General features: G+C 40.5%; 1 protein-coding gene across 3 annotated transcripts in view; it reads right to left on the bottom strand.

The window, feature by feature from the left end:
• Window positions 1-21,694, bottom strand: part of MITF (melanocyte inducing transcription factor) — a 235,129-nt gene that overhangs the window by 206,640 nt on the left and 6,795 nt on the right. The window contains exon 1 of one of the 3 annotated variants that reach the window (XM_003264879.2): window positions 3,899-4,030. The exons of the other annotated variants lie outside the window; for them this stretch is intronic. Coding sequence (XP_003264927.1) covers window positions 3,899-3,999 — 101 coding nt within the window. The 5' untranslated portion in view covers window positions 4,000-4,030. Of the gene's footprint in view, window positions 1-3,898; window positions 4,031-21,694 lie in introns of those variants that run through there. 3 annotated transcript variants of the gene reach the window in all.

Genomic DNA, 21,694 nt, shown 5'->3' on the forward strand with positions numbered 1-21,694 from the left:
AACTGGCCTCTGTGACACCAGCCCTGGCCAGCCTCCAACCCATTCTTCATTTGGCAGCCAGAGCACTATTCCTCTGCATGAAGCTGGCCACGCTCCCTGGTGCTCCAGCCACACTCCATGCTTAGACTGTCTCAGTGCCACACTATGCTGCACCTCCATGCCTCGGTCTACCTGGAATGTTTTCCTCTCATCTGTTTGACAATCATTTTTTGTTTTTAGTTTTGTTGTTTTGTTGTTTTGTTTTGTTTTGTTTGAGTGGAGTCTCACTCTGTTACCCAGGCTGGAGTGCAGTGGTGCAATCTTAGCTGACTGCAACCTCCACCTCCCGGGTTCCAGCAACTCTCCTGCCTCAGCCTACCAAGTAGCTGGGATTACAGGTGTGCACCACCACACCTAGCTAATTTTTTGTATTTTTAGTAGAGATGCAGTTTTATCATGTTGGTCAGGCTGGTTTCAAACTCCTGACCCCAGGTGACCCACCCACCTCAGTCTCCCAAAGTGCCAGGATCACATGCCCCTCTATCTTTTGTCTTTAAAGGAATAATTACAGACCTAGCATCATACTTACGTCACTTTGAGTTACAAGAAGGCAGAGTCCATGAATTATAGGCTGGCCATTTATCAATAGCATAGTGCTGGCATACAGGAGGTGCTCCATAATTGTGCCCCAGATGGAGACATGTGCTTTAGAGAGTAAAAGTGAAAAACTCTGCTAATCTAATTCTATCTTCATATCTTACTCCACTGGAAGAATACTGTCTAGACCCATTCATTAAATTCTATCTATTAATATATCTGCTAAATCTACCAGAAAAATTATTGAATGGAGGGATAATGGTGCATGCTGTTGTCGCTATTGTTTAAATGAACATCTGCTGACCAAGAAACATCACAGAATATTGCCTATTTGTAATTGGGCTTCAGGGACCAAAACCAAAAGGAGAAGGTACAGTAAGTTTTAACTCTTGTATCTACAGTTAGTCATGGGAGCCTGAAGCACTAAATTCAGAAGGGCCCAAGGCTCCTCCCGGGTTCACAGGAAAGAGCGAAGTGACAGTTGGCAATATCTACCGTACTGCAGCAGAAGGAGGGAGCAACACAATCCCACATACTCATCCCTGATCCCATCTTTAGCCTTCATTGTATATAGCAGGAGACAGATCCCCAGGGTCACATGATTAGGTAGCAGCACAGCTGAGTCTGCAACCAGGCCTCCCATAACGTGCATTCACTCATTCATTGATTCAACATTTTTTTAATACAAGGTCCAGCAGGATGATATTTACTGGGAAAGGATAAAATGATAAAGAAGCCAGGTGCGGTGGCTCACGCCTGTAATCCCAACACTTTGGGAGGCTGAAGTAGGCGGATCGCTAGAGGTCAGGAGTTCAAGACCAGCCTGGCCAACATGGTGAAACCCCATCTCTACTAAAAAAAAAAAAAAAAAAAAAAAATACAAAAATTAGCTGGGCATGGTGGTGCACAACTGTAATCCCAGCTACTCAGGAGACTGAGGCAGAAGAATCACTTGAACCCAGGAGGCAGAGGTTGCAGTGAGCTGAGATCGTGCTACTGAGTGAAAGAGACTCCATCTCAAAAATAAAAAAAGAAAGAAAAGAAAAGGAAGATAAAATGATAAACAAAACCATTCATGGTCACCAAGCTAGTAAAATATACAATTCATTTAATACATACTCCAGTTAAATTACAATCTCATGATATCTCCAATTCTTACCTCGTTCAACTATTAAACTTCCATTTTCTTATATTTAGTGACATTTTCTACACAAACATAAAATCTCTTTTTAAAAAGATAACTCATAGCCCAAACAATTCAACCAATTCATAACTATTTTTCCTTTCCACTCTTTATTCTATTTATCAAACTTTTAAAACTCACATTTAACCAAAAGCTCCACAATGACATTTGAAATATTTTCCAGATAGCTATACCATTCCAAAATCTCAATTAAAAGAACTTATCATTGCAATGTTAGAAGGAAATGTTGGCTAAGTGTATATGGATCTTATAATACAAATTTCCCCGAGACTGAATAATCATAACTTATCCTCAGGAATGCAAACCAGTGCTTAATAGGTCTTACGGTAAGGAAATTATATTTGTATTCCTAATCCAAACCTTAACTACTAACAGTTAAACTAAATCCACTCTCTTATGAAAGATAACAGCAAAGAATCAGTCACCAGCTTACAGCAAATATTCCAGCACATATGAGCTTGGTCTGCAATTCTTCAGTTTAAACTTACTTTTCTTTTTAAAAATGAGGGAAATTAATTTGTGGGAAAATTAACCAGGAGAAGAGGTTCCTCTGAAATCTTAAACAATTTTGTCAAAAAAAAATTTTTCACAGAAAGTAAATGCTCCAAGATGGAAATATCTATAATTTTCACTAAAGAGTTTCTATTTTGACTCTGGAATAAACATATGACTTTTCAAATTCATGTTGGTTTGCAAAATTCCAAACACCAAGTAAGCACTCATTTCCATAAAGTAAAAAGACACATTCTGGTCTTATTCTAAACAGGCTACCAGAAAACAAAACTAATACTGTGAACAAACAAATCTTCGCTAAAACTCATTGAAATAATCCAAATGGTTTCCATTCCAGGGAAAATAGTAAGTCAGCAGTTTGCATATGGCTACCTTTTCTAAATACACAAAATAAGCAAAAATGCCACCAGAGGAAAGTGCGAATGCTGAACCCTTTCTATTTCTGTTTCCACGGGACTGCAGTTCAATCAATACCGCCCAGCGGCACCCAACCACCCTGTGTGCACACTTCCAGGTGGCTTCCAGCGTCCAGCACAGGAGCCCAGAGGACTCCCAGGAAAAGGTTCATGGAACCACCACTCAAACCACAAACAAGCGATAAGAAAGCCTGAGGCCCAGACTCCCACTGTTAGAACAAGGAGAGGCAAGCCAGAAAAATTAATGTGTAGAGGGCTGGAGCAATCAAAATTGTCACAAATAACACAGATCCTAAACAAGAAAATGATGAGGACAGAGCTAAGCATTCCTCAAAGGAGCAAAGGCTCTGAACAAACAAATAAATTAATCACGACCTTTCACATAATACCAGTACCAGCCTTGAGTTGGAGAAAAACTGTTGAGTAAAAATATTCTATATAAGGAAACTTACTTAAGGGAAGTATTCAAAACCCTTCACCCAGGGTAGAAGACAGTCCAAAGTGCAAAATCAGGAGTGAGACTCCTCTGTCCGGGGTTATTAAAGGGCACGTCAGAAAAGCATCCTAAGCGCTACATTATTTTTGAAGTATAACAGAAAAAGGAAAAGGAAAATTGCTGTTTAAACTGCAAGACAAATAATTCATTTTCAAATCCCTATGTTCCTACAGTATTTGAAAAGACAATAATTAGTCAAGAAAATAGCAAAATGAGGAAGTGGTATTCTTTTACAATTTCTGTTAATCCCCACCAGCTGTAATTTAAGAAATTCAGTGACATCAGCATTTATGTTTGAGCCAGCAGAATGACAGAAGGACAACTGCAGAATCATCTGAGAAGAGGAAAAGAAATTTGGGGACCACTGGAAAACGCATTTGGAAATGTGGAAAATTAATGCACTTTGCAGTGAATCACTTCTACAGCTTCAAATACCAACATTGCCAAAAATAACATAAAAAGTGGAAAAGGAAGCATAAGCACTCCAAACCTAATCAAATGATCCAGTGGAACTTCTGAAAAAATGTTCACTGAAACAAGTGAACTGAACATTTCTGAAAACAAACAGAAAGCAATCTAGCCATTTACGAACAAGAGCCAAAGATCTCATATGATATAAAGATTGACATCCCTTAAAAAAAGTGCTATATAAGAACCTGTAAACTGAGGTACTTTGGTTATCATCTGTATTACCTTCTTGAAAACAGGCACAGAGTCAATTCCCTGGTTTCCTTTTCACAGAGAGAGAAAACAGCTCGTGGGAAAACCACTGAAGTATTTTCAAGGTGTCCCATTTGACTTCAGAGATGGAGCGGAATAGGTCTGAATTCCCAAGATTAATGCCAACCATTAGCTTTTACTCAGGTCAGAAGCAAAAGGAGAGGACAATCACACCAAACTCTACTGACCAAACAAGCTACAGAAGAGAGCTGAAAACACTCACCAGGGCCGCCTCGGCCCTTTGGCGGAACATTAAGTCCACTGAACCGTCTCAGAAAGGAGATTATTACAAACATGCGATTGCAGACGTTCTGCCACACGCTTACGTGCACCTTCTCTCAACACTAGGAAGGCTAAATTAGAGATAGAGTGATAATTAACAGGATCCTTGGCAGTAGGAGCTGGCTTCTTTAGCAAACCAGTAATTGCTGCCTACTTAAAATGACAGGGAATTCAGCCAGGAAGGAGGGAGGTGCTAGATGGTAATCATAAAAGGTAAAATAGACTTTACATCAACAGGTTACTTGGCTCCAAAACTACCTCTTTATCTATAGATTCAGTTAATAACATTAGTAAATAAATTCAACACTTTACATGTGAAGACTAGAGATCAGTAATCCTCGCAAGGAAAGGACGCAAGGACATCTGATGAAAATCTATGTCCTCCTTGCCACAAATCTTCCAACCCCCAAAATGTCATCAATTACTACTTAAACCATGAAAATAATTATCAACTTGCCTAAGATATCATATTGGAAAGGAAGATACTTCCCATAAGTGATATATTTTCACTTGGAATTCTTTTCAAAATACCCAGATGAGAAATTTTTAACAGCAGCCATAAACACTGTTTATGCCCCCTATTCTGACATCAAAGCCTTTTCCTTTGTTGGTAACCTCTCCAGAAAAGAAAAGGTATTTAACTCAGAGGTTGTTTACCAGGACGACTGAGGATTGCTGGCAAGGTAAAGAGCAGAGTTAGCACAGGGTGTCCTGTTTTAAACCACCAACCCCAGAAAATAAGATAGCCCATCAACCTATTAAACTGATTATTAAACATTCATCTAGACACTATTCCCAGAAGACCAGTACCCACTACACATTCCCCAGCAAGAAGCAAACCAATGTACCTCTAACATCTTTAGATGCTCACTCATGGAGAGATGAGGATTCAATCTTCTGCTGTAGGGAGATGACTGCCGAGATAAACCAGGGCAGGAGGCCCATAGTTTCACAATGACTAATGCTGACCAAAACTCTTCATAAAATCAGCTCCATAGGTAAAGACCTAGTTTGTTTGCTCAGGAAAGCCCTGACTCTCTGATAGAGGGGCAAAGAATTCCCTGATTGTCCTCCAAGAAGGGATCATTACAAGGCTAAAGGCTTTCAATCAGGCTTATGATGTAGCCCAGGAGTCCCTGTCGGTAACATCTCAATGGAAATCTTAAACATTTCTTGTGGTAATTAAAGACACATGCAAGGTAATGAATCAGGGTTAGAATCACTGGGAACTTGGATGTTTACACTTCTCTTGGTATGGATGAGAATCAAGTCCTTTTTTTCTTATTATTGTTTTTCTTTCTCCTCTCTCATTAATTAAAAGTAAGAATGCTTTTACATTCATTCTGTGAATCTCTAACTCATCACTGATAGAACCCACTAAATATATGGCTCACCATTAAAGCCATTAACTAGGATTTTTTATAACTTCTTCTTCTCTGCTAGATCATTATATCCTTTTATTGAAAATATTTAACTCAATACTTTGCACTGACTAATGCTCTTAACACCCACAAGTCAAGGCAGAAGTTATGCTCATTACACAACATTATGATGTTTCAAGACCTCTGGCATGCCAAAGATAAACAGTCCAGAATGGAACAGACCGGCTATAAATTTATGAAGACACACAAAAATAGCAATCAACAAGTCAGGTTAGGAAAAAAAAGAGAGAGGGAAAAAGAGATGAGAGAAAAACATCCAGATGTTATGAGCTACATGTTCATGTTCAGTAGTAGAACACAAGGATGGGTATGTAGACAAGACAACTTGATGTCATCAAGTAGCAACATTTGAAGATCATTAATAAGAAATGAGGAAAATCTACCACTTACTTAGATACCACACCCTTGTGAATGATTAAGTATCCACCATCCCATCTTTTCCTACCTTTCTTGGAGGCTTCACAGCCTACCTCCTTTCCTTCTTCAGAAGCAGCTTTAGAAACAAAGGACTATGCAGACAGGCATGCTGTGAGCACCTTTAATAGATATATTTGTTTTGGATTCGAATGTTCAACCACACCCTGAGTCTTCTGCCTTTACTTCATAAGAAACCTAGTCTCCTTTCCATTCAAAAATCAACGTAAGTTGTCACCCCGATCACTCCTGCCTCTCCCTCCAAACCTCTGAACACCAAAATACATGGAAACCACTGCAGCATGGTGAATAAGACAGTGAGCTTTGAAGTCAGACAGTCCTCAGTTTGAATCATGGTTCTATCTTATTTGAGTAACTTAAGATAGACAAGTGACAGAAAACAGACAAGCACAAATTTCTTCATTTATAAAATGGGATCCTATCTACCTCGTATTAGAATTATATTATATAAAACACTTAAATACTGTACCTGGTAGATAGTAAGTGCCTTACTATGTTTATAATTCACCTAGATGTAAATTATTAATTCCTGATGTTTCTGTTTCTTCACTTTTCTAACACAGAAAGAATTTTTTTAACTACATAGGTAACTTCCTTAACCAGTATAACATGTAAGAATACTATAGAAATATATAAAAGATAGGCTAAAGCACTAACACAAGGCATATCTGTAAAGAGGGCTTTAAAATGCTAGATGCTACTGTTATTATTGTTCTTTGTGCTCTGTCGTCACCAAATTGTGTGATCTATCTGCTGTGTAACTTGAAAGTACAGACCTACTGAAACCAGTTCTTTTTCTCCTTCTTTCTAAAAGAATTCCAAGCAATCCCAACAAGTACTCAGTTAATGTTTACAATAATGACCATTCTGATAACTATAATATGCTAATTTCCAATGCTTGCAAAAGTCAAAATCATCACCTTTATCCTCTAGGCCCTGAGTAAGCTGAGCCTGGTTACATCAAAAACTGCCCACACCAGAATTTCTAAGCCATCCTGAAGTAGGAGATTACCACCGCTTATTTCCTGGTCTCCACAGGAAGAAATGAAGAAACCCACCAGAACTAGCAAATGGCACCAAAGGCAACCGCTAGGTGCCCTCACTGCTCATGAGTATAAGAAACTCCCAGCAGTGCCATGACAGTTTACAAATGCCATAGAAACTCCCAAAAGTTACCACCCCTTTTCTAAAGATTTCTGAGTAACCTGCACCTTGATTTGCATGTAATTCCAAGTGGGTATAAATACTGCCAGTCTACAGTCCATACACTGCTACTCTGGGTGCATGCCTATGGGTTAGCCCTGCTCTGCAAGAAGCAGCTACTCTGTTGTACACTTTTGCTTCACTAGACCTGCATTCTTCCAGCACCAGCTCGTTCTTCAATTCTTTCCTGAGCAATGCCAAGAACCCTCCCAGGCTAGGCCCCAATTTGGGGGCTCACCTGCCCTCTGTCAATCCTACTGCTTTTTGCTGGATTTTTCAGCAATGGTCCCATAATCTCTCTATGGTCTTTTCGCAGGTCCCCACCTTCACACTCCACCTTATTAAAGAATGATAAAAAATCTATCAAAATTCTACCATATCTGAACAGTGAAGCCTCAGTCAACTTTAAAGATCTGGAAGTGATGGGCCATTTTTATTGGCAAACAAACTGATAAAAATGAGAGATCAGGGCTGGGCGCAGTGGCTCACGCCTGTAATCCCAACACTGTAGGAGGCCAAGGCGGACAGATCACGAGGTCAGGAGATCGAGACCATCCTGGCTAAAACGGTGAAACACTGTCTCCACTAAAAATACAAGAAAATTAGCCAGGTGTGGTGGCGGGTGCCTGTAGTCCCAGCTACTTGGGAGGCTGAGGCAGGAGAATGGCACAAACCCAGGAGGTGGAGCTCGCAGTGAGCCGAGATCGTGCCACTGCACTCCAGCCTGGACGACAGAGCGAGACTTTGTCTCAAAAAAAAAAAGAGAGAAATCAGGTACCTGGAAAAGCTTTATTAATGTGGCTCCCTCTGTAATCCACAACATCTGAGCAGATAGTGTTTTAAAATGTTTTCCCCAGTGGGTAAGATTTTTAGTCCAGAGGAAGAACTGCTAGAGAAATACAGATGCAAGAAAACAGTTTTTAATACAGTCGACCCTCATTATTCACGGATTCTCCACTTTCAAATTCACCTACTCACTAAAACTGATTTGTAAACCCAAAACCAATATTCTCAGAGTTTTTACAGTCAATCACGTGCACAGAACAGCAAGAAATTTGAGTCCCCCAACATGCACGTTACCAACTGAGGTTAAATAAGGTAATGGTCTGCCTTCTCATTTCAGCTCTCACATCATATTGTTGAAAAGTGTCCTTTTCACAGTCTATGTAGTGCCACATTTTTTGCACTTTTGTGTGTTTTTGTTGGTGACTCCTCTATTCAGTATGGCACCGAAGCTTCGTGTGAAAGTGCTGTCTAGTGTTCCTAAGTCAGTGAGGTTATAGTGCTGCTGGCCACGAGTTCAATGTTAATGAATCAACAATATATATGAAATAATGTGTCTTTACACAGAAACACACATAAAACAAAGTTATGTATTGATAGATTGATTAAATCTTGCGACCAGAGGCTCTAAGGAACTTATCCTGTATTTCCCTAGGGGTAATCATTCAGTATTTGCTAATTCGGTATTTGTTGCAGCTTTATAAAACAAAAACAATGAGAATTGACTGTATTTTTAGCAGTCTGTATCTTTAGCACCAATAGCAGTAACAATCATCACCCCTACTAACTTTGTTTGGAGAATGTACATATGCCAGTCATTTTACATATTATCTTCTATAACCCTCACAGTTATCCCAAGAAGGACATGCCGTTAGCCCCATTTTATAACTAAAGATATTAAGGCTCAGAAACACATGACAAGGGCTCATAGCTAACAAAAGAAAAGGTAAGATAATTTCTTACACATTTTCCTGAAAGGGTTTAGCAAAGTTTCCAAAACTTACTGACCCCTTCTAGCACACCAGAAACACTGCAGCCATCTAGTCATTCTTTATTCAACAAACATTATTGGACACACTCAGTATCCCGGAACCTTGAGATGTCCAGTGAACTAACAAATTCCCTGTTCCCATGGGAACTAACCAATAATAAAATAAGTATTACCAGATTGGGCTATTGATACATAAGAAGATATTTGATTTATCAAAAGATACATTATTTAAAAAATAAAGCCTTTTAAAATAGTGACAGCTAAAGGCCATCTTCAGTGAATACCAGTTAAAATATATTTCCAAGCTGGGCACAGAGACTCACGTCTGTAATCCCAGTGCTTTGGGACTCTGAGGCAGGAGGATTTCTTGAGGCCAAGAATTCAAGACCAGCATGGGCAACAAAGCAAGATCCCAACCTTAGAAAAAAAAAAATTTAATTAGCCAGGCATGGTGGTGTACGCCTGTAGTCCCAGCTACCTGAGAGGCTGAGGCAGGGGAATTGCTTGAGCTCAGGAGTTTGAGCCTATAGGAAGCTATGATTGCATCCCTGCACTCTAATCTGGGAGATGCAGTGAGACCCTGCCTTAAAAAAAAAAAAGTAAATAAAATGAAATATATTTCTGAGTGGTGGGAAAGTGTGTGTGTGTGTGTGTGTGTGTGTAACGTATTATATATTTATATATATACTTTCTGAGTGGTGGAAGAGAGTATTATATATATAGACACACACACGCACACACACACACACGCCCTAGCGTAACTCCAGGTTCTTTTCCCCTCCCAGAAAGACCTCCCCTGGCCTTTGATGGTCTGATCTGGGATCCACACCATCACTCAACAGCTACCCATTTTCCAAAGGCAACACTAGTTCAAGTTTGACCCTTCCTGCTTCCCATTATCCTCAGCTCAACAAATATTTATTAAGCATCCTTTTATACTACAAGGCAAGGAAAATTTGCCCGAAGATCCTACACATAATTCTCAAACCATAACTCCTGGAAAACAAGAGTAAAAGTCGGATCTCTTAACGTCCACCCATTTAGATACTCAAGAAATATATCTATTCTGAAAATGTCCCAAACTGTTTTTTTCATCTCTGATAGCTGGCTCTTCCCCAAGTTCAGGGTGTCCTAACTCTCAACACCAGCCTACACAGCAGATTTATCCTGTACTCTCACTAAAATGCAGAGTTCAGAAGCTCATCCCACCATTCCACTTCTGACCAAATCTCAACTGTCTTCTCTCCTGTGCTTACAGCTTCTCTGAACACATAAGCACTCACTCTAAAGCACCTACTTCTAAGTCAGTTTCTTCAGTGTCTTTCTCTTTTTGTTTCAATCACAGAAAGAGGAGAATTTCATTTTTCCTCTTTTCTTATAAAACTCTGGATGGGAACTGTTTAACCAAGCGTCAAGTTTTGGTTAGTAAGAATACTGGAGAAAGTCTGAAAATATTTTGAAAAACACTGCCTTGAGAATCCTACATATGTTTGTATGAATATATATATATGGATTCTGATAGAATATGCATTCCTTTAATTGGTACTCAAACTTGGTAATCTCATTCCTATGCACACAACAGCTGATAGTTGGGGGAAGTGGTCTGGAAGACTCCTGGGCTGCAACCCAGTGCTAATATAGGTTTAAAAACTTGCCACACCATCTATGAGAGAATGGGAGAAAATTTTTGCAATCTATCCATCTAACAAAGGTCTAATATCCAGATTCTACAAGGAACTTATATAAATTTACAGGAAAAAAAACAAACCCACCAAAAAGTGTGCAAAGGATATGAAGAGACACTTCTCAAAAGAGGACATTTATAAGGCCAACAAACATATGAAAAAAAGATCATCATCACTAGTCATTAGAGAAATTCAAATCAAAAGCACAATGAGATACCATCTCACACCAGTCAGAGTAGCAATCATTAAAAAGTCAGGAAACAAGAGATGCTGATGAGGCTGTGGAGAAATAGGGACGCTTTACACTGTTGGTAGGAGTAAAAGTTAGTTCAACCATTGTGGATGACAGTGTGGAAATTCCTCAAGGATCTAGAACCAGAAATACCATTTGACCCAGCAATGCCATTACTGGGTATATACCCAAAGGATTATAAATCATTCTACTATAAAGACACATGTACATGTATGTTTATTGCAGCACTATTTACAATAGCAAAGACCCGGAACCAACCCAAATGCCTATTATGATAGACTGGATAAAGAAAATGTACCACATATACACCATGGAATACAATGCAGTCATAAAAAAAAATGAGTTCATGTCCTTCGCAGGGACATGGATAAAGCTGGAAACCATCATTCCCAGCAAACTATCACAGGAACAGAAAACCAAACACTGCATGTTCTCGCTCATAAGTGGGAGTTGAACAATGAGAACACATGGACACAGGGAGGGGAACATCACACACCAGGGCCTGTCGGGGGTTGTGGGGCAAGGGGAGGGAGAGCATTAGGACAAACACCTAATGCACGTAGGGCTTAAAACCTAGATAATGGGTTGATAGGTGCAGCAAACCACCATGGCACATATATACTTATGTAACAAACCTGCACATTCTGCACATGTATCCCAGAACTTAAAGTTAAAAAAAAAAAAAAAACTTGCCACATATACCCCAAGCATTTGAGAATTGACTATGTGGTTAGAGTTTTTTCAGCAATAGAGAACCAAACTGTTGCTTATTTACTCAACAGTGATAAGGCAATGAGAGAGTCAATACCACCTGCACAGAGAAATGTTTCTGTGATTAACTATTTCTTCCATTCTTATGCAAACTTCTAAGTTCTAGTAGCAATGACACCAGTAGTAGCACAAAACAGCAGTAGGCAGAAAGCAATAATCATAGTTCAGGAGGAGGAGCAGCAGTAAGGTGAGCAGCAGCAGCTGGTATCTACTGCACCCTTACTACAGGTAGCATCTCATCACCTTATTGAATCTTCGCAACTATTCAATGAGGTAGGCACCCAGTTGTCCAAGTTAGTCAATGACTAAACTGTAACTGATGAAGGTATCCACATACATGTGTAATATAATTGACATCTCTCCCCTGAGAAAGATGGATACTATATTTGGACTAACCCCCCTTTCTGCTTTTTTTTCCCCTTTATACTTTCTAGTGGCCAGTTAAGCCACGGTTTTCAGGGGAGAAATTGTGTGACAATCAAGAAAAGCAAACTATCATATTCGTGTTGGGGAAAGAAAAAAACATTGAAAACTTATATCCTAGTCTCTAAAGTGGCTATATACTGCTATTACCAAAAAAAAAAAAAAAACCCAGAAGGGTAAAAGATATAAAGATTTTGAGGCTCAAGAACATAGGGCCTTATGGCTTATATTGGATAAAGATAACTATATAAACACGCTGCCAAGTCAAGTGGGAAAAGATAAGGTAGGAAGTCACTATGGCCAAGGCTGAAACATGACAGTTAGGAATTAGAGATTTCCATGTTGAGACAGCAGTGCTACACAGCCTTGGTATTGTGTAACCCCAATTAGTGTATCTCACTATTTATTCCTCCACCTAGCTATAGTCTATAGTTATGATGAAAGAAAATATGTTGATAAAGACAAAAATTATTCTGGCAACAAAAGTAACACCATGCCTGTAAATAGCATGTGCCATCCTTAAATATCTTCCTCTTAGGCATCCCACCTTTCACCACTATTTGACCTGTATCAACTCCCAAAAATCCTAATGCTGATTACCTAACTTAAAGACTATTTAGCCTCCTCCCTCCCTTATCCTCCTCCTCCCCATTGTTCTATGGATCCTCTTCCCACAACCCCCACACTGATTGCCTTTGAGTCGTTTTTTCTTTATTAAGGTGTCTAAAACTAGAAATTCAAGTAAAAAACCTTGTTGATGCTGTGAATACAGAGGTAATCAGAATGAGGGAACTAAAAGCCAGGCTTTCGGCTGAGCACTCTACCCATGTATTTCTTTTAATCTGTACAATTACCCTGTCACTTAGATCATATTATTATGCATTGTCCTCTTTTAGCCTCTGTATTAGTCCATTCTCATACTGCTACAAAAAAAAATACCTGAGACTGGGTAATTTATTTCAAAAAAAAAGAGAGATTTAATTGGTTCACTGCTCTGCAGGCTGTACAGGAAGCATGATGCTGACATCTGTTCAGCTTCTGGGCTGGCCTCAGGAAAGTTACAATCATGGCAGAAGGCAAAGTGGGAGCAAGCCATCTCACCTGGTGGAAGCAGGAGCAAGAGAGAGTGACAGGGGGCCAGGCACAGTGGCTCACACCTGTAATCCCAATACTTTGGCCGGCCAAGGGGGACAGATTTTGAGACCAGCCTGGCCAACATGGCATGATGGTATGCACCTGTAATCCCAGCTACTCGGTAGTCTGAGGCAGGAGAATCACTTGAACCCAGGAGGTGGAGGTTGCAGTGAGCCTAGATCATGCCACTGCACTCCAGCCTGGGTCACAAAGTGAGACTCCTCTGTCTCAAAAAAAAAAAAAAAAAAAAAAAAAGAGAGAGAGAGAGAGAGACTAACAGGGGTGGTGCCACATTTTTAAATGACCAGATCCCATGAGAACTCACTCACTATCACAAGAACAGCACTAAGGGGGTGTTGCCAAACCATTCATAAGAAACCACCTCCATGATCCAATCACCTCCCATCAGGCCTCACCTGCAACATTGGGGATTATAATTTGACACGAGATTTGGTGGGGACACAGATTCAAACAATATCATTCTATCCCTGGTCCCCCGAATCACATATCCTTCTTCCTTCTCACATTGCATAATACAATCACGGCTTCCCAACAGTCCCCAAATTCTTAACTTATTCCAGCATTAACTCGAAAGTCCAAAGTCCAAAGTCTCATCTGAGATAAGGCTAGTCCCTTCTGCCTATGAGCCTATAAATTAAAAAACAAGTAAGTTACTTCCAAGATACAATGGGGGTATAGGTATTGGGTAAATTTTCCTGTTTAAAAAGGAAGAAATTGGCCAACAGAAAGGGGCTATAGGCTCCATGCAAGTCCAAAACCCAGCAGGGCAGTCATTAAGTCTTAAAGCTCCAAAATAATCTCCTTTGACTCTATGTCTCACATCCAGGGCTCACTAGTACAAGAAGTGCAATCCCAAGGCCTTGGGCAGCTCCACCCCTGTGGCTTTGCAGGGTTCAGCCCCTGCAGCTGCTCTCAAGGGCTGGCACTGACTGCCTGTGGCTTTTCCAGGCTGCAGTGCAAGTTGCCAGTAAATCTACCATTCTGGGGTCTGGAGGATGGTGGTGCTCTTCTCACAGCTCCACTAGGTAGTGCCCCAGTGGGGACTCTGTGTAGGGGCTCCACCCCCACATTTCCCCTCTGCATTGCCCTAGTAGAGTTTCTTTATGAGGGCTCTGCCCCTGCAGCAGGCTTCTGCCTGGACATCCAAGTTTTTCCACACATCCTCTGAAATCTAGTTGGAGGCTCCCAAGCCCCAGCTCTTGTGCTCTGTGCACTTACACGCTTAACACCACATGGAAGCCACCAAGGCTTACAGCTTGCACCCTCTGAGGCAGTGGCCGACCGTAACCTGGGCCACTATGAGCCATAGCTGGATCTGGAGCAACTAGCATGTGGAGAGCAGTGTCCCAAGGCTATGCAGGGCAGCAGAGCCCTGCGCCTGGCCCAGGAAACGACTCACTCCCCCTAGGCTTCTGGGCCCATGATGGGAGGATCTGCTGCAAAGTTCTCTGAAATGCTTTTGAGGCCTTCTTCCCATTGTCTTGGATGTTAGCACTTGGCCCCTTTATACTTAAGCAAATTTCTGTAGCCTGCTTGAATTACTCCCCAGAAAAATGGGCTTTTCTTTTCTACCACACGGCCGGGCTGCAAATTTTCCAAACTTTTATACTCTGCTTCCCCTTTAAATATAAGTTCAACTTTAGGTAACTTCTTTGCTCACACATATAAACATAGGTTGTTAGGAGCAGCCAGGCTACATCTTGAATACTTTGCTGCTTAGAAATTTCTTCTGCCAGGCCAGGCACGGTGGCTCACGCTTGTAATCCCAGCACTTTGGGAGGCCGAGGCGGGCGGATCACGAGGTCAGGAGATCGAGACCACGGTGAAACCCCGTCTCTACTAAAAATACAAAAAAAATTAGCTGGGCGTGGTGGCGGGCGCCAGTAGTCCCAGCTACTCGGAGAGGCTGAGGCAGGAGAATGGCATGAACCCGGGAGGCGGAGCTTGCAGTGAGCCGAGATCGCGCCACTACACTCCAGCCTGGGCGACAGAGCGAGACTCTGTCTCAAAAAAAAAAAAAAAAAAAATTTCTTCTGCCAGTTACCCTAAATCATCACTCTCAAGTTAAAAGTTCCACAGATCCCTATGGCATGGACACAATGCAGCCAACTTCTTTGCTAACACATAACAAAAGTGACCTTTATTCCAGTTCCCTCCTCATTTCCATCTGAGTCCTCCTCATCCTGGACTTCACTGTCCATATCATTACCAGCATTTTGTTCACAACCATTTAATCAGTCTCTAGGAAATTCCAAACTTTCCTTCATCTTCCTGTCTTCTTCTGAGTCCCCCAAATTCTTCCAACCTCTGCCTGTTACCCAATTCCAAAGTTGCTTCCACATTTTCAGGTATCTTTATAGCAGTGCCCCATTTCTTGGCACCAATTTTCTGTATTAGTCCACATTGCTATAAAGAAATATCTGAGGCTAGGTAACTTATAAAGAAAAGAGGTTTAATTTTCACTCATGGTTCCATGGGCTGATTAAATCACGGTGCTTCATGGTTCCACAGAAAGCATGATGCTGGCATCTGCTCAGCTTCAGGGGAGGGCTCAGGAAACCTGCAATCATGGCAGAAGGCAAAAGGGGAGTGAGGCATCTCACATGGTGGGAGCAGCAGCAAGACAGAATGACAGGGGAGGTGCTACACACTTTTAAATGACCAGATCTCATGAGGACTCACTCACTATTATGAGAACAGGACCAAGGGGATGGTGCTAAACCATTCATGAGAAACTGCCTCCATGACCCAATCACCTCCCACCAGGCCCACCTGCAACACTGGGGATTACAATTTGACATGAGATTTGATAGAGACAAAGATCCAAACCATATCAGCCTCTGTTGAAACAGAGGCCACAAGAATAACTTGCCCAAAGATATATATATAGCCAGTAAGTGGCCAAATTGGAATTTAAGTCCAAATCTGTCTTACTCTGAAATTTAGACTTATTAGACTGGTTAGAAGTCTTAACCAGTTTACAACAAGAACAGATCAGCGCTTTTTCTCTAAAGAATGTCAACATGCCAAAAAAAAAAAAAAATCAAAATCCTTGGGTCTAAGTGGATGAAACACAGGGGTAGGCTGAATTTCCTGGTAAATAAGGAATCCAGAAATTTTCTTTGGGCTTGTGTTACATGACATTGGCCTTGCCCTTCCCTCTCACAGTCTGTACCTCACGATCAGAGAAGTGAACAGCTTGGTGAGATTCAGAACAAGGGGAACAATTCCATTATGTCAGGACATCCTCATTTGTGACAAAACAGATGCTGGCTGGTCACATCCATTCCACCTCTCTGTTTTGGAAGCTCCCACACTCTACAAACTGTCTGGAATTCATTAAGACAGGAAAACAGGCTGACAGTAGTATTTCAAATTTTATTCAGCAGAAGTTTTGTGAAAAACAATTTGGTCATGTGGACATGCCCAAAACCACCATCACCCTGTTTCTCAACCAAATCTTTCAGTCAAGTGACTGCAGTATGCTTCAAGTTTCACACTTTTAGAGTATAGATTAAAATACAACCCCTTTTTGAGATTTGGACCAGGGCTCCTTATGGTAGTAAAGCTAGGTTAACTCTAAGTCACTCAGAGATCACATTATACAACCAAGAATCATATCCATGGAAGGCCTGGTTAGCCCCATCTTTAGACCTTTCCATTATTTAACCAATAAATTCATTTTCTGATTAAACACGGTAAATATGGGTATTCTGTCACCCAAGCTAACGTATCATTTATATCCCATCTCTATGCAATGCTTTCTATCACAAGTTCATTGAGCAAATCACCCCCCACCCCAACACCATCACCTTCACCTTAGTGCCATGATTTTCAAAGTGTGATTCAACCAATATTTTCAGCATCACTTAGAAACATGTCAGAAATGCAGATTCTCAGACCCTACCCTAGACCTACCAAACAGAAACTGTGGGAGTGTGTCCCTACAATCTGTTTCAACATGCCCTATAGGGAATGCTGATGAACACTCGAGTTTGAGAACCACTGTTCTAATGATTTTACCACAAATCTCATGTCTCCATATTAAATACTCTTGTACTGCTATTTTGGAATGAAAAATTCCCCAGATCAGAATACATTTAGTTAAAAAAAAAAAAAAAGGACTGTCACTTGCATTGTCAGGCCAGAGATAATCATTGATAATAATTACTCACTGGTTTTTAAAAAAGGAAAAAAAAAAAAAAAGGAAAGCTCTATAGTTTCCTCTAGAAAGTTTGTTATCAGATCTACATTACTGATGTGGTAGCACCCAAGAAAATTCTGGGATTCACTTTGAACAATGTGCACCCCCGTGAAACCAATCCCTGTGATAGGGACATGTAGCCAGGCCTGTATCAGATTCTCCACTCCTGGAGCCATGAAATTGACCTGTTTATAAAGATATCAGGTATATGAACCCAAAAGTGAGAAAGAGGGGTAACACTAGGGAGAGACTCCCTAAGGACAGCAGATTAACATGTGGTATCATTGACTCCCAAAAACAAACTGCAATTAATTGTCCTTGCCATTCAGCTCCCTGCCGTTACATCACGTGCTTTAGTGATTTTGATGTTATGACCAAGCAAGCACCATCAAACTCTCTCATTCATTGCTGAATCAACAATTTAAAGCTTCCATATATAATCAGTATTGTTAGAATTACCTTCCAAAATCCTACCATTTAGCATTTACTCATCTCGCATTTGCCTAGATAAAAAATATTATTAGTGTGTACCTACCGAAAGACCGGTGGAAAAATTACCAAGCTAAGATGATACAAGGTGCAGTTCCAAAAAATCTACACACTGATTGTTTAATACACCATAAGCCAGTGGCCAACCTCTTACAAGTTATCCTCTAAGCATACTTCTTTGCAGCAAATGGACAAACCTTTATTTGGAATGTGACCAGGAATCATGCCAGTTGCTTATATTTTTAGGTATTGCTTCACATAAGCTATTGTAAACTCTTCCTTTAAAAATAAATAAATAAATAGAATTTTCAAGAATGCATATTTGGGGTCACCCTCTTCCCTTGAAGGTAAATGACCTTAACTGGCCAACACTATTTTAATGTTTATTCTAGGCACTCTCTGCCAAAAGCATAATGAATTAGTTACAAAGGGTTCTTATTGGCTGAGGTGCCAGCATCCTAAATTTAGATGGTGTAACTATACAGGCTCACTAATACAACAGAGCAAAACTAACACTGAAATAATACCTTTCCACCTTTGCTGAAAAAATTCAAATGCTAAAAACAAAACAAAACAATGACAAATATATACCTAGTCCTTTTGATGGAAGGGAATGTTACAATTTGACCATGACATATCTGAGTGTTGGTTCATGAACTCAGTTTTAGAGCACCATCTCTACGAATTTAGGACACACTGCAGGCAAGAGGTACAGTGTGGCTACATCTCACTGAGGTTCTCTGGTAGCCTTCATCAGGATTGAGCTAGGTCCTGAGTTAAGCAAGGAAATCATCTTTAGGATTTCCACGAGCATTTCCTTTCACCAAATTTCAAATCTCCAGCTGTAAAAATAAAATGTATGCTTTTGAAAAACATGCTTCCTAGAATCAGTTAGTATTTAGGAACATTTTATGGTAAAGGTACAAAAGTAAATACAGCATTCCTGTCTGTCATTTCGTAATTTCTTACATAACCACAGCCACCAGGCTAAGTAAAACCTCTCTGCCTCAAGTCTTCTTTCCATTGAGGCAAGTCAACCTTCCCAGAAGAAAACCTATTCTACAAATACAAGCTATGCTTTCTCCCAGCAGTGGGGACAACCACTTTTCCAATGATGCCCTTAATCACATGGGAAAACTGATGAATGTGTGTGAATGATTCAGCAAGTTACCCACTTTGGAGAAGAGGCAAGGGTGGGGAGGGTGAAGACCACAGATGTCTTCCTGAAATTGCTCAATGAGGCACAATTTCTTATATGACAGGATTCTACCAGTGCCCTCTACAGGGCATGCACTTAGATTTAAAATATTTGCTCTCACACAACCCAGTATTTTTCCTTTTGAAAGTTATCACCCTGGCCGGGCATGGTGGCTCATGCCTGTAATCCTAGCACTTTGGGAGGCCAAGGCAGGTGGATCACCTGAGGTCAAGGGTTCGAGACCAGCCTAGCCAACATGGCGAAAACCCACCTCTACTAAAAATACAAAAAATTAGTCAAGCATGGTGGAACACATCTGTAATTCCAGGTACTTGGGAGGCTGAGGCAGGACTACCGCTTGAAGCTGGGCGCGGAAGTTGTAGTGAGCCAAGATCGTGCCACTGCACTCCAGCCTGGGCAAAAGAGTGAGACTCCATCTCAAAAAAAAAAAAAAAAAAAAAAAGAAAGAAAGAAAGTTATCACTCTGTGGGTACTTGAATCAAAGAATACAGCTATTAAAATCCAAATGCTTTGAAGATTTTTTTAAAGAGGTCAAATTAAATACACGCCATTTCCTGTGGATGTCAAAGTTGGTGAACACTGGAGGTGGTATGTGGGAGGAGAGCTTCTTCTTTTTTGTTTCTGCACCAACACTGACATTTTCACAACAGAGTGGACAGGAAGCATGATCTCAGGACCGAAACACAGGACTAGGAGTCAGGAGTTCTACACTGGTTATTTGTTCATGGTGGGCGTGTATGTTTTGTGAAATCAATCTCAGGCTTTCCTTTTTAATCCTCAACTACTTGGGCCTCTCCTTAACACCAAAAAAGTAATTAAAAATCCAGCTCCAAAAACTATGGTCAGACATGAATTACGTCAGGACAACAACAGTCAGGAGAACAAGGGATGACATCAAGTAGGATGATCCTAGAGGAAAGAAAGGATAACAAAAATAACAAGACCCATCTCCTCTTTTAGTCCAGGGTTAGGTTTATAAAGACAAGCATAAATCTCTGACTCACTCAACATTAGGAAAACATTAAAGACTGAGTTATAAACACTTATAACAAAGATTAATGTCTGTGTTTCTTTTTCCACTATTCATATATTAACTTCGGTCCTATGGGTAACCCTGAACACCTACTAAGCCTCAAGCCTAATATTAGCTGCTTTACATACATTACCTTTTATCTTCACAGCAGCCTTGCAAGGTGGCAACTGTCCCATTTTACAGAAGAGGGAATTAGAGTTCAGAAAGGTTGGATAACTTGACCAAAGTCACAGAGCTAGTGAGTGGTAGTGTCTGGATTTGTGCCTTTATGTCAGATATTCAGTCTTGCCTCAAAATCACTTCTTCCAACAGGTCATTCCTGATCATCCAACCTAATAAAAAGCCCCCTTCTTTCATAGGCACATTCTACCAATAATTTTCTGTTTAATTTCCATAGCAGTTAGTAAAACTCATCTTGCTCATGTATTTGGTTCATTGTTAACGGTGCGCCACCTCCAAGATGTAAGCACCATGCTAGCAGGAACCCATCTGCTTCTCCACTGGGCTCCCTATGGCCACCATAGAGACTGACACTCAGCACCCAGTCCTTGAGAAGCCCCCAGAAAGGTCAGCCATTAAAGATAAAAGCTTCATCTATCTGATTCCCAGGACACGGGTCTCAGGTGAACACTCCAAAGGTCTACTTCTCTACTCTTCACAGCATGCGTCCAAAGCCACAGGAGGGAAAGATGAAGCGAAGAAATAAGAAAGCCACATTGTAGAAATGGGCTAGAGAAATAAGCTTACCATTGAGAAGCCAAACCTGGTCCTCCTCCCAAGATCATTTGCAATAGAACGGGAGGTGCAGAAATTTCAACAGAGATCCCGGATCTCCTTGTGGGTCTTCTCGACCTCGTTTGTCTCAATAAAGATGCAGACTTATCCCTTGGTATAATTCCTATCCTCGGAGTACACAATGTTCACTAGACTCACAAAAACCTTCTTATAAACTGCAAATTTGCCTTTATAATACCAAAAGCTTGTGGTGGCTGCATTTAATATCTTTGACCTGTCTTCATGATTATTTTCTCCAAATAATGCATACTTGGAGTGTAGTCAAACATATTTTTATAATTTATTCCTATTAGACAAACCCTCAGCAAAGTACATTTTATACCTCACACACACACACATACACACAAAAAAAACAAATGAAACTCTCGCTTATTGTCCTTGAAAGATGACAAAAAAAAGTAGCCAAGGATTTTTTTTTTCCTATTATTTATCCTAATACTGCCAGTCCTGAAACAAAGCAGTTGGAGGGGGAAATTTAGTAACTTTGATTTGTCCCAAGATACATTTTTTTACACTGAGGTCCTATTCCTGACAGTAAGCACATGTGATCTGTTCTAAAAAAAGGATATTTTCCACTTCTTGCACAACTGGAGCAGATATAAACAT

This window comes from Nomascus leucogenys, chromosome 21 (genome assembly GCF_006542625.1).
Source record: "Nomascus leucogenys isolate Asia chromosome 21, Asia_NLE_v1, whole genome shotgun sequence".
Lineage (NCBI taxonomy): Eukaryota > Metazoa > Chordata > Mammalia > Primates > Hylobatidae > Nomascus > Nomascus leucogenys.